The 13027-nt window shown below is 37.1% G+C and overlaps 1 protein-coding gene and 1 pseudogene across 1 annotated transcript in view; one reads left to right on the top strand and one right to left on the bottom strand.

Moving 5' to 3' along the window:
- The first annotated feature begins 4231 nt into the window (after window positions 1-4231).
- On the top strand, window positions 4232-4350 carry LOC112476926 (annotated as a pseudogene).
- Window positions 4351-5787: 1437 nt separating this feature from the next.
- The window catches only part of OTOL1 (otolin 1), a 7492-nt gene continuing 252 nt past the window's right edge, over window positions 5788-13027 (bottom strand). Inside the window, exons 1-4 of the mRNA XM_025044188.1 lie at window positions 12928-13027; window positions 10196-10285; window positions 7345-7416; window positions 5788-6686 (exon numbers count right to left, since the gene is read on the bottom strand). The exon at window positions 12928-13027 is cut by the window's right edge and continues 252 nt beyond it. Of these exons, the coding sequence (XP_024899956.1) occupies window positions 5788-6686; window positions 7345-7416; window positions 10196-10285; window positions 12928-13027 (1161 nt within the window). The remainder of the gene's footprint in view (window positions 6687-7344; window positions 7417-10195; window positions 10286-12927) is intronic.

Consider the following 13027-nt stretch of genomic DNA (forward strand, 5'->3'; position numbering starts at 1 on the left):
ACGTACCACACTGGTGTCTTTGGCACATTGCCTAACCGCTCCTCCCAGGGTACATAACACTTAAGCTACTTTAGACACATAAAGCTCAATGCCTGGCACATTATTAGGACATAAGATATTACAGTTATTAAGACACCATAATTTCCAACATTCTCTCCTGCCTGCCCCACTCATCTGTGTCAATGGCAGACTCATTGCTCTAAATTTTTCCCATTCCCGAAGTCCTTCATCCAAGTCTTTCAACATTTTTATTTTTTTATTTTTATTTTTAATTAAGTTTATTGGGGATAACATTGGTTAGAACAATTATATAATTTTCAGGTGTACATTATAATTTGACATCTGTATATTCTATTGTGTGTTTACCACCCAAAGTCCAGTTTCCATCAGCTACCATATATTTTATCCCCTTTACCCACTTCGCCCTCCGCCTATCCCCCTATATTTGACCCCCTTTACTCCGTCTACCTCCCCCCTCTTCCTCCACTCCCTACCCTCTGGTAACCACTAGTCTATAGTCCCTGTCCATGAGTCTGTTTGTTTGTCCTGTTCCTTTGTTGCTTTTAGATTTATATCCCACATATAAGTGATATCATGTGATTTTCAACTTTTTCTGTCTGGCTTATTTCGCTTAGCATGATTATCTCGAGATCCATCCATGTTGTCGCAAATGGCAGTATTTCATCTCTTCTTATGGCTGAGTAATATTCCATTGTATACATGTACCACAGCTTCTTTAGCCAATCATCTATCGTAGGGCACTTTGGTTGCTTCCATGCCCTGGCCACTGTCTTACAGCATTTTTAAACCTTCAAGTCTAACAGTATCCTTGCCTCATTTTAAAACTTTCTTGTAAGTAGATTTATGGCTACTGAATATATTACATTCCAGGACTCAAGATGACTTATTTTAGGTTGGGGTGGGACATAAAAATAGATCAGGCCCCTACTCAGAAGGAGCATCATATCCAAACATCAAGAGACATGTTCCTCTCTCATAGTTGTAAGTTTCTTACTGCAGCCCCAGAGAACAGCTCAGTAGTCCTACATTCCAATAGGAAATGGGGGAGGAAGAGAGGGAGGGAGGGAGAGACAGAGAGACAGAGAGAGAGACAGAGGAGACAGAAACAGAGAGGTGTAGCTCTCTGAAACATGATAAAACATGGTATTTTATAAAGCCAATTTGTTAATTTAAATCATTATTTAATTTATAACAGACTGGCTTAGTTGGTTTTTATTTGTATTCAATTAAGATGGAAACTAAAAGCAAAGATAATCTGTGAGCACCACCTTATGAAGAGATCTACAACTGCCACATCAGTTTGGACCCTATCAATCTTTATTCACTGAGCACATATTTAATGTCCTAGGCTAGGGACAGAGCAATAGACAAAAATCCCTGGTCTCATGGAACTTACCTCCTAGTGGGAAGACAGAAAATAAACAAGACCAGTAAGTGAAATGCATAACATGTTAGATGATGGTGAGTGCTATGGAGAAAACTAAAGCGGGGAAGAGGGTCAGGGCGTGGGGACTGCAACTTAAAACTAAGTGGTCACAGAAGATATTACTGAAAAGGTGATATTTGAATAAAGGCTTGAAAGAAAGAAAAGTGTCATTCAGTTACTTTGCACGTACTGTTCTATCTAAATGTTTATAGACTGGCATGTGCGAAGCCCTGCATACAACCATCCTCAGTGGATTTGAGGAACAGCACAGAGGGCAATGCCCAGAGCACAGATGGAGGAGACAGCAAAAGATGGAGTCAGAGGGAAAGCAGGGGCCAGGTTGCATGGGGCCGCTCAGGTTATACTAAAGATTTGGTTTCTACTCTGGATGAGATGGAGTCTTCAAGAAGCTTTGAGCAGAGGTATAAGATGGCCCAATTCCTTTTTAACAGAATTGTTTTGGTTGAAAGGGTCAGGGCAGAAATAGGTAATACTGACTTTAGGCCTAAGCAAGAGCGGCCCCTGCCCTGGGCCCCATGCTTTAAGGAGTCCTGCGTAAAACAAACACATGACACGTAAATTTTGCTAGTAGCCAGGGCACTTTTAATAGAGATCGGGGTTCACTTCTGGCACAGTACAGCTTGCAGTCTTAAACATGTACTCTTCTGACTACTACCTTTCAAACCCTGGGGAAGCTCTCCTCCATGCCTCTTGCCCAATGGGCAGCAAACAAAAGGTAACTGCCTCCAAACGCCACCACTCCCAGTGGGTTGAACTGCTGCAAACATGAGAGATAGACACTGCTTTGGAGTGTGGGAAGGATTTGAACAATGGATGTGCTTAATGAAGAGAAGTACAACTTATCTACTTCCTCTTGGAGAGCATCAATGCTCTAGATAAGAAATATTATATCTCAATTGTGCTGAACATTCATTTTCTTGCTTCTCATTGTATTTCAGTTCATCTTTCTTGAGATACACAAATTGCCCAGTGTTTGCAACAGTTACCTACTTAATGGCTAAAAATATTAAACAATTCATATCTAAATTTGTATTTATGTAGGTCTAGACTAAAAGTTCATGATGGATCTAGATTTTAGAGTATTGTTTTAAGAGATGATAAAAATGGCTATATAAATGATTATAGTTTGTAGGATGAAATTTAAATATTTTGCAACATTGTTTATAACAGTGATAACATATCATGTGTAACCCCAATTATAATCTTTGAACATGGTATGTAAAATTCATGGTTCATTTCCAAACCTTATTGCTGATTCAGCTGAACTGTCTCTCCAAATTGAAATTTTAAAAATTAATTTTAAAATTCAATGATTCAACAAAAGTTGTCTAATTTGACAAAACTGTCAATAGAACATAAATTATGTGAAAATCTCAAATATGAAAACATATTTTGTAGAAATTAAGTTTTAAAAATAACAACTACTGGTAAAGATATAGTAATTCATGATTTAATGTCTTTTTCTTATTACTCATCCAAACATCATCTGCTTAGTAACAGAACTCCCAGGCATGCATGATAGTAATTCAGTCATCTTTGATATTTATTTACAGTCAGTCATATAAAAATCATAGATTTTTTTTTTACTTTTTCAGTATAAAAGCATACATTGAAGTAGGAAGATAGACTGTATTTTAAATAACTATTTGTGAGTTGGATTCATAAATTTTAAAAATTTAAATATATGTTATATTGGATCCCATTTGTACTTTGACCCTAGACCCATTGTATCTTAAGGGAATCTGGTTTGTGGTTATTGCAATAAATAATCCAGGCAATAAATGGCTTGATCAGGGTGATGGCAATGGAGATATATGAAGTCATCAAATTCTGGATACTAAAGGATTTCCTAACAGGTTGAATTTAAGTGTGAAATGGAAAAATCAAATGACAGATTTCTGGCCTGAGCAACTCCAGAAGAAATTGCCATTCTGTGAGTTAGGGCGGGGCCTGGGAGGAGCAGCTTGGGGGAAACTTCAGAAGCCTGGTTTTGTCACATTCGGCTTGAGATGTCAGTTTAATTCTCAGTAGTTTACTATTCAGGGGAGAGATCTGTATATTTGGCAGTCATTAGGGTAAGAGTAGGTAGGGAATGTATTCAAATCCTGGGGATGGGAGAGATCCATTCTTTATTTTTGTGCTTTTAACAAGATGGGAGACATGATATAGTCGAAAGAGGGAGATACTATCATGCCACTTCTCCATCCTCAGAGCAAAAAGTGGCATAAAGAACCTAGAAGCCACCTCCCAAATCCACCCCAATGCTAAGAACTTTCTTGGTGTGGATTCCCTGAAAAAGTTCCTAATTAATCACCAATCCTGGTTCCTAACCCTAAGGCTTAAACTTCAGACTTCCTATAAAATGTTTACCTCAAACACATATGTAAGACACTGCTGGATGTCATGAATCCTCCACATGAATTGTTGCTCCCTTACTGATACTCTGCCTAGCTGCCTTTTACATCACATCTTTTGCTATGGTTTTCTTTTCCATCTTCCATAGCTAGTGGGTTCTCAGCCTCCCCAAATCCCTTCAACTCAATGATGGAGAAGGTATAAGGAAAAAATATATACATATATTTTTTTTTTCACATACACATGAACATAGAAAGAGAGAGACAAAACTTTAAGTTTTGTCTAATCCTCAAAATTCTAAGTGCAAGAAGCATCACTACTTCAATCACATAAGTTATCTTATTCTCCCTCTAACAAATACAAGTAAAGTCTCAACTAAAGCAATATTACAATCTAAATAGAGAAGAATTCTACAGCCATGCCACCCTGAACAAGCCCAATCCCATCTGATCTTGGAAGCTAAGCAGGATTGGGCCTGGCTAATACTTGGATGGGAGACCACCTAGGAAGACCAGATGCTGTAGATGTAAAAAAATAATAATAAAATTAAAAATAAAATAAAATAGAGAAAACTGCTGAAGAAAGGGGGAAACATCATTAGTGAACTTACCCCAGCCTGCTGGGTGGTCTTTGGATAAGAAACTAATGCAACATTTCCAAAACTGGCATCCTACACAATACTGTTCCACGGAATGTTACTTGATGACTTCTAACTCAAAATAAATATAGGATCATTAGATGAAACAAAATTATATTTATTTTCTGTCGGAATGTCAGAGACTACACTAATATGCTTCCCACTCTTTTCCCAGTAGCTCATAATACCAACTTCCAGAAATAGTTTTCCTCTAAACACGGTTTGGGAAACACTATTTATATATATATGAGACTCTCAAAAGTGACTGATGTTTGGCTGGCAGAGCAAGAACAGAAAGCTCCCCATTATCCACTCCCTGATTTGACTCGCCAAGATTTGCAAATCTACCTAACTACATGCCTTCTTGAACCAAATTCAATTTGGATTCAAAAAGTTTGCTTCTTAAAAAAAATGAGACTACATTCACAGTTATTAAATATTCAGATTGCAAGTGAATTCCCAAATACCCATATGTTCCAACAGTGTCATCACTGAATAACAGGAATTAATTATTATACAGATGATGATAATGAAGCTAAAGAATTTATTCAAATTAAATGTTCTTTCATGAAGAAAGAACCAAATTTTTAGATCAAATATGATCTAATTTTACTATTGAATCTTTGGGGGACATTCAGTTCTTCTAAGCACAATAATTTGATGAATGACTGGGTTTTTTTATATGACTGAGCATTATCTTTATTAACTTTCTTTTTATCCAACACACAAGTCTATATAAAACAGTTTTTTAATGATCAATCTTTACACACTAATTAATTTTAAAGGTATTTTAGCCAGTCTTTACCATTCTTTCTGTGTATTCTCTCTGAATTAAACTAATACGAGAATAGTTCCATTTTGTTGGAAGGCAACTCCCCAACAGAATTAGAAACTTTTGAAAAATACTTGCCCATCATGATATGTCAGCTGTTAGTCTCACATTCACACAGAAAATAGTTACACACATTTATATGAGCTATAGATGATGTTTAGTAAGAATATATTTATTAATTACAAGTCTCATTCACATTTTTTGTATACAAATATTATTAGTTATTTAAATGGCATGAGAAATGCTATTGTAATGCTAAATGAAAGAAAGTTACCTACTAAGTTAATAGACATATGCTCTCAAATATATAAATAATGATTTTAAAAAGGTGATATCTTAAAAGAGAAATAGTTGACTCCGGGCGATATAATTTTTTACTTTTTTCATTATGTTTATAATCATGGAAAAAATAATGAAAGCTATTTTTTCAATAGCACTATTCTATGTTACTTGACTATACCACTGAGTCCAAACTACAATGCTCAAGACACAAGTTTATGGTGAAATTCCAGGAGTTTCCTCTGGGTACAAAAGGAACCCAGTAAAAATGCTGTCATCCTCAGCGCTGGCATACACCCCATTCCAATCTTTTGAAACTTCCAGCCACACTTGGTCCCCTGCATTTAATTTCAGGATGATGAGGAGAGAGGCCTGGTCTATTTCATGACCATAGACTGTTTCTCTGGACTTGAACTGCTTCTTATTCCGGGCCACCAGACTGATCCGAGCAGGTCGGGCCCTCACCGTGACGTGGTAGGAAAATACATATGCCCCAGGAATACTACAGTTAAATCTCCCGGTGACAGGGCTGTAATTCCCTTGGTCATTATAGAAAACCTTGTCAAATTTGATAGGGACATTGGGAGGAGGGAAAGGCTTCGACAAAGCAACACTGAAAGCCGACTGTGGGACTCTGGCCACCTCGCCCCTGGAGCCTTTGAGTCCCCGAGAGCCCTTCTTCCCAATAGACCCTCGGACCCCTTTGCTCCCAAGCTCACCCTTTGGCCCTGCAGGTCCCACACGACCAGGAGGACCTAACTCTCCCTTTTCTCCTTTAGCCCCTGGATCGCCTCGGGCCCCAGGCGGGCCGTCTGGGCCGCTTTTGCCTTCTGTTCCAATATCTCCTTTGCTACCTTTTTCTCCTTTCATCCCCAGGTCACCTTTTTCCCCTTTGCCTCCCCTCTCCCCAGAATCTCTGCAGTAGCCCTTCTCCCCCTTCTCCCCCTTCTCGCCCTTAGCCCCAGGCTCTCCATTCAAGCCTGATGAGCCCACAGCCCCTCGGTCTCCTTTATCTCCTTTGCTACCATTTACAAACATGTCCCCCTTCGAGCCTTTTTGTCCTTTCATTCCTGTCGGTCCAATGTCTCCTCTATCCCCCTTAGGACCAAGTCCACCTGAAATGGAAAATTGAAATCATGTTTAAGGACCACAGAGGCTTTGAATGATGATACACTGTTCTAATAGAGCTCACAAAATAGAAACAAAACCTACTAAATGGGACTGGAAACCTAGTTCTCACCTCAGTAATGGCTGTGGGAGGAGACTCTTACACAGAACCATTCATACACTACTGTCTTATAAAGGGAAAAGTTAACGCTACTGAGAAGTGATAGCTTATATTTAGATCTCATGTACCTAATTCTATATATTTTTTACTTTTAAGATAATAAAGAGTATGAGAATCATAGTTGCCCATTGTATTCTATTACCCTTTGCATTTTGACCAACCCAAGTATTCTCCTAAATCTCCATATTATCCATCCAAGTGCAAAATCTTATAGGCGAAGAAACTGAAACCCATAAAGATTCAGGGATCTTTTCCCCAAGGACAACTAAAGGGAGGAGCAAGGCTCAGATACCTTCACCTAGTCTCCAAATTCCTAGCCCTGTGCTAGTTACACTCTAGTATATCAGTGCACTGAGTTATTAGAAGAATAATAGCAATTTATATTTCCACTTTCCTTCTCTGATAACGTTAAATATAAACAGGAAGAAAATTAGTGGCTATGCTGCACACGTGACTGTACCCAATACATACAGTTTATACTCTACCTGATTCTCCAGGTTTTCCTGGGTATCCCGGCACTCCACTTGTTCCTTGGTCCCCACGTTCTCCTTTAAGTCCTAAAATGACACCAAGATTAATTTTCTTCCAATTTTATTAGTTATGATATAACTAACATCCATTTCACACTCCTGTCACATTCAATACTTCCTTTACCAAAATGCATAAAAGGTAAAACAATATGGAAAAAGGTGTTATTGAGCATCATTAGAAATATTTTATTGCAATTGGTGGTAAACCATTTAAAGGAAATTTGAGGGGTAATTCAGTATCTTCAAACAGAACTCGCCTTTTCCCTCAGCACCCTCACAGCTCTTCAGTTCTCTCACAAAACTCATGACATCCTGCTCTGTGTTACATATGTACATGTTTTTCTTATTATGAATTTTGAAAGACAGTTAAAATGTCCTCTTCTTTATATTCCCCACAATGCCTAAGAAATAGTGCCATGCACCATGTAAGTTTAAACATAGAGCACAACATTCTGCAGTTGGCTAAACCGAATCATAATAAAAAAAAAAAAATTAGAGAATAAATAAATATATAAATAAATGTATATGTATATATGTGTATGTGTGTGTGTGTGTGTGTGTACAGAAAAAGACAATTTTTATTTTGTTTGGAAAATTTTTCACTATCTCTTTGGACAAATTAAAGAACTGTGAGAATTTGTGTTTGGAAAAAAAAAGTAAAAAAATTTGGATTTTTAGCTATTTGCCATATTACCACAAAATGGATTTTTATAGTAGGCCTGGGTAAAGGCCCAGCCTGTTACAATGCTGTCACACTAGATTTATTTTATTGTAAATGATAATAGCAATAATAATAGTAATAATAATAGCTAACTCTTATTGAGCATCTACTTTGCACCAAGTAATGTTCCAAGCTCTTAACATGATTTTTAAATTTAATAAAGCCTTTTTAATTTAATATTAATTTTTATTTGATATTAATATAGCCTCTCTTATAACAGGGAGGCTCATATACAAAAGCGTATTTCATTAATTAGAACATTTTTCCTTTACAAAAGTTTATAACATCTCCCTTCAAAAAAGGCAGAACAGATATTTTTGTCACTGTTTTCATCACAGAAGAAACAGAGGTATAAAAAAGTTAAGAAATTTGTACAGAGTCAAACACGACTGCATATTACATTGGTTGACATCGATTTCCAACCATATTATTTATGATATAACTAACATTTTTCATTTCATTTTTGCCAGAAAAAAAGAAATCCTAAGTCAAATTAAAATTTTATAAGACCAACAACAGGAATCCCACCATGAACCACTCAGCTGAATTTTCTAAGTAGCTAGCTCCTTCATTACCATTTAACATTTAAAATTTGGAAATTAATCCATAGGCCACAAGGAAATGTCTGTGTGCATTCGGAGAGAACCCAGCCTTGAATAAAAGTGAAGAACCAGTTCTATTCCTAGTCAATACTCACATACTGACCTTCATTGCAGTTATTCTGGTTCTCAAGTTTACTCAAAATTTACTCAATCAGGTTGTGATTACCCAGAATTCTGTTATTCAACTTATTTGGGTTTTGTTTTGTTTTTTTTAACTTTTAATCTTAACCAAGAGTGTAAGTCTGAAAGTAAAAGGAGAGTTGCCACTTTATAGACCAGCCGAATGAATTTCTACTTTTGATTCTTCATCAAAGCATATGCTTAAGAACCTTATCTGATGACACTTCTCTGTTTTTCTTCCACTTCCAGAATTCTAGCTTCCAAAATGTATGAATCACTAGGGAGGTTCATCACTCATCTTTATTTAACAGAGTTTTCTGCTAACATAATTCAACCACGAAAGGATTAAATGTTTCTGAGAATGAAAATCGCATAACTGACAAGTGTGAAATAGCTCTCTCTTTACCTTAGCATCTTTTTTGAGTAATTACTTCACTGAATGTTCTACTAGAAATGACTTAGGCAGTTCCTGAACCATGTGGAGGGTGATGTATAGATGATATTAGGTCTTTTGACTTATGACACTGAGGCTAAAACGTTTAACTTGATGGATAGATGGTATTTCTATAGGCTGGCAGGATTCACTGAGGAATTTCCAAATGTCCCAGTGAATCTGTAACCTTCCCTCAGTACCTTGAAACACTTACAGAACCAGGGATTTCCCAGGCAGAACACCTTCTCTGTTGATACAACTGTGGAATTATAGAATTTCTGAGCTGGAAAAGATCTATGAAAGCACACGTAACTACAAATCTTCTCTGACAGTAAACAGGTTATAAATAAATATCTAGTCTATTCTCTCAATTATGACTGGTCACTGTTATGTGCTTGATTTCTTCCATTTGAATTCTGCTCTCTTTGCTCTCTTTGACATCGTCTCTGATTTGATATGTCATATTCTCCTCAGCAGGCAGGCTATCCACCTAAAAGGAATAGGATTGCCTGTCTTAGTTAGTTCTCTCTAGTATGAAATTAATTTGCATTATGAGAAAGATCTCACATAGGAGTATATAGGGAAGGACCCTTCCCCAGAAATGATGCCCTAAGGCTCCCAGTCACTGGGTCAGCTGGGAGGTGAATGAGAGATAGAAAGGATGTGTGTGTGCGTGCGTGCGTGCGTGTGTGTGTGTGTGTGTGTGTGTGTGTGTGATATGTTACTAACCAAGTTTAAAATTTCTCAATGGGCTGTTTATAAAGTTAACACTTTATATCAAATATAACTCACAATACTCTTAACCAAGTTTTACATATTTAAAATTGATCCACCCGCAAAAATTTGGTATTAATTTAGCAAATTGCTCCCCCAAAAAAATGATGCAAAACATTTCTTGAGTTTGGACATGAAATAAATATAATTACCTACCCTTCTCTCCTTTCTGGCCTTTTGGGCCTTGGGGTCCAATGACTCCTGGTGGCCCTGGGATCCCTATATCACCAGCCTCCCCCTTAAGACCTGAAAATGAGATTTTACAACCATCAAGATTTGAAAAATTCTCTTTTGAAATTCATTAGTTCGGGGTGGGGGGGTAACAGTCATTTTATTGAGACCAATGACTGTTCGTGTCCTAATGATAAAGCCTGGGTAAGAATAAATTATTACAGAGTTCTAAGGACAATATGTTTGTCTGATTTGCAGTTTCGAACTACTCGAATAGATAAATTGAGCACATTAGTACTTGTCACTGAATTCATGGCAGTGATCTAATAATTCAGGGAAGCAGTGCTATATCAAGAATAAGAACAAAATGATTACCTGACTCTTAACCTCATATGGACCACACATTCACAATACCATAATACCTAGCACTTTGGGTCCCCATCCATATTCACTTATGCATTAACTCAAGAACTATTGCTGAGGCTTCCTATACACCAAGCATCCTACTAGATGTTAGGAATCAAACATCAACACTCCAACAGTCTCTAAAACAAAACAATGGTTACCAGAGGAGAGATGGGTGGAAGAATGGGCAGAAAAGGGGAAAGAGATTAAGAAGTAGAAACTTCCAATTATAAAATAAGCCCTGGGGATATAATGTACAACATAAAGAATATCATCGATAATCATATAATAACTATGTACGATGACAGATAGTTACTAGACTTATTGTGGTGATCACTTCGTAAGGTATATAAATGCTGAATCACTATGTTGAAATTAATATAATGTTGTATGTCAACTATAATTTTTTTAAAGATTCATACAAAAACAAAAAAATAACATTCCAGCAGTCCCTATAGTCATGGAGCTGAGAGTCCATGAAAGATAAACAAATAACCACACAAATAAATGGAAAGGCCACACTGTAGTTAGTGGTATAAAGAATCAGAGGAGACATCTCTAAGAAAATAGCATTAAACTAAGACTCAATGAAAAAATTATAATTTGAGTCATTTTTATTTTTAAGTTTGTTTAATGTTATTCTTATATTAGATTTACAATTTTTTTTAAAAGCTGCATTTTGAAAACACTGATAAAGCCAAAATAAATATCTCGCTGTGACTTTCAAAAACAGGATCCTATCAGGCTCAGAGTATTTCATGAGATAGGAAAGGACTCCTACTACAGCTAACTGAACAGATAAACATAGTTTACTGAGTACTTATTCTACTCCAGGAACCACACTGCATCCTTTTGTGTATGAACTCACTCAGCTCTCTTGATGACTCTGCAAAGTTGGTATTATTCTTACCCCATTTTACTATTTTGGAAACAGACTTAGAGAAGTAATGAAGTTCCCCAAGGTAGGACCGTGATAGATTCAACATTCTGATCTCTGAAGCACTCCGCTCTACACAGAACCAGTCAGACTAAGACATCTGAGCGCCCTGGGTAAGCTAAAGACTTGGCACCCCTTCAAAGTATTTGTCATATGTATTTAGAGGAGAGGCTGAGCTCAGAGAACAAACCAGCTAAATCCACCATTGGGTAAAACACAAGCCTTGATGTTACAGATCCACAGCCTTAGAAGATAATTTAGCAACCAGTTGTGTTTACTTGACCAGGCCCTTGGGGGTTTTCACCCCCAAGCAGCTTGCCAGCCAGATATGATACTAAGAGAAATTCTGGTAAATATAATTTTCTCAGTCTCATTCCATTTCCAGTAACGTTTTAGCAACCATGAACTCTTGGTGCCTGATACCGCTTCCCAGTTCTTTTACCCTTCCATTTCAGCTCTGCATAAATATTGAGCACATTTCCTGCAAGTTTCCACAATGGGATGAAACGAATGAAAAGATTAATGAGGATGTGTAATTCTGAAGAATTACAAATTTATAACTTTAAATTCTTCAGACACGACACAACAAATATTTGTATGAATTTTTTCAGGGAATAGTGAATTTGCAATTGGCACTCTGATCTCAATTTTACCTTGAATTTTCTGCTATATGACATGTAAAAGCTGAAACGTATTACAATAAAACTGAGAGTGTATTCATAATGTATATGTGAAAGTCATCTGAAATTTTGAAATATGTAACCATGACGTTCAATGGAAAAAATTGCTGGGCAAGGATACAGTGTTGACTTAGAATTTCAATGAGAAGCAAACTGAATCCCAGCTTTATTCTCCACCTCACAGGCATTTCATTTCTAATCCCAACTACAAATAGCACTCTAAAAATCCATCAGTCAGCACACATTCTTACCAGATAACGGAATTTTCATTTTCTCTTTTTACATCAGCCATTAATGAAAAGATTGCACTGGCAGTGAACATGTGTAACTTGAAAAGCTACACCCCAGGGCTGGGACTAGCAGGCCTGCTCTCAGCTCTAACCAGCACTGTGCAGTAGAAGTTTCTATAATGATGGAAACACTATATATCTGTGCTGCCCAATAGAGCAGCCTTTGGCCACCTGCGGCCACTGAGTACTTGTAATGTAGCTAGTGTGATTGAGGAACTGAATTTTTAATCTTATTCAATTTTAATTGCAATTTTTATTGATAGCCACACACAAGGCTAGTGGCTACCACACCGGACAACACAGTACCAATTTGCATTGGTCACAATGTTTCACTTAGGCCTATCACTACCTCTCAATTCTAAGGGTGTACAGGGGAGAAATACAGCTTCGTATATTTTCAAATACCTCGCTTTCCAGTCTCTCCAGGTTCTCCTTTTTGCCCTGGTACAGATGAACAACACTCACAGCAGTTCAGAAAGAAATCAGCCGTGTCAAGAGTGAAGTT

This window comes from Pteropus alecto, unplaced genomic scaffold, assembly GCF_000325575.1.
Source record: "Pteropus alecto unplaced genomic scaffold, ASM32557v1 scaffold81, whole genome shotgun sequence".
Taxonomy (NCBI): domain Eukaryota; kingdom Metazoa; phylum Chordata; class Mammalia; order Chiroptera; family Pteropodidae; genus Pteropus; species Pteropus alecto.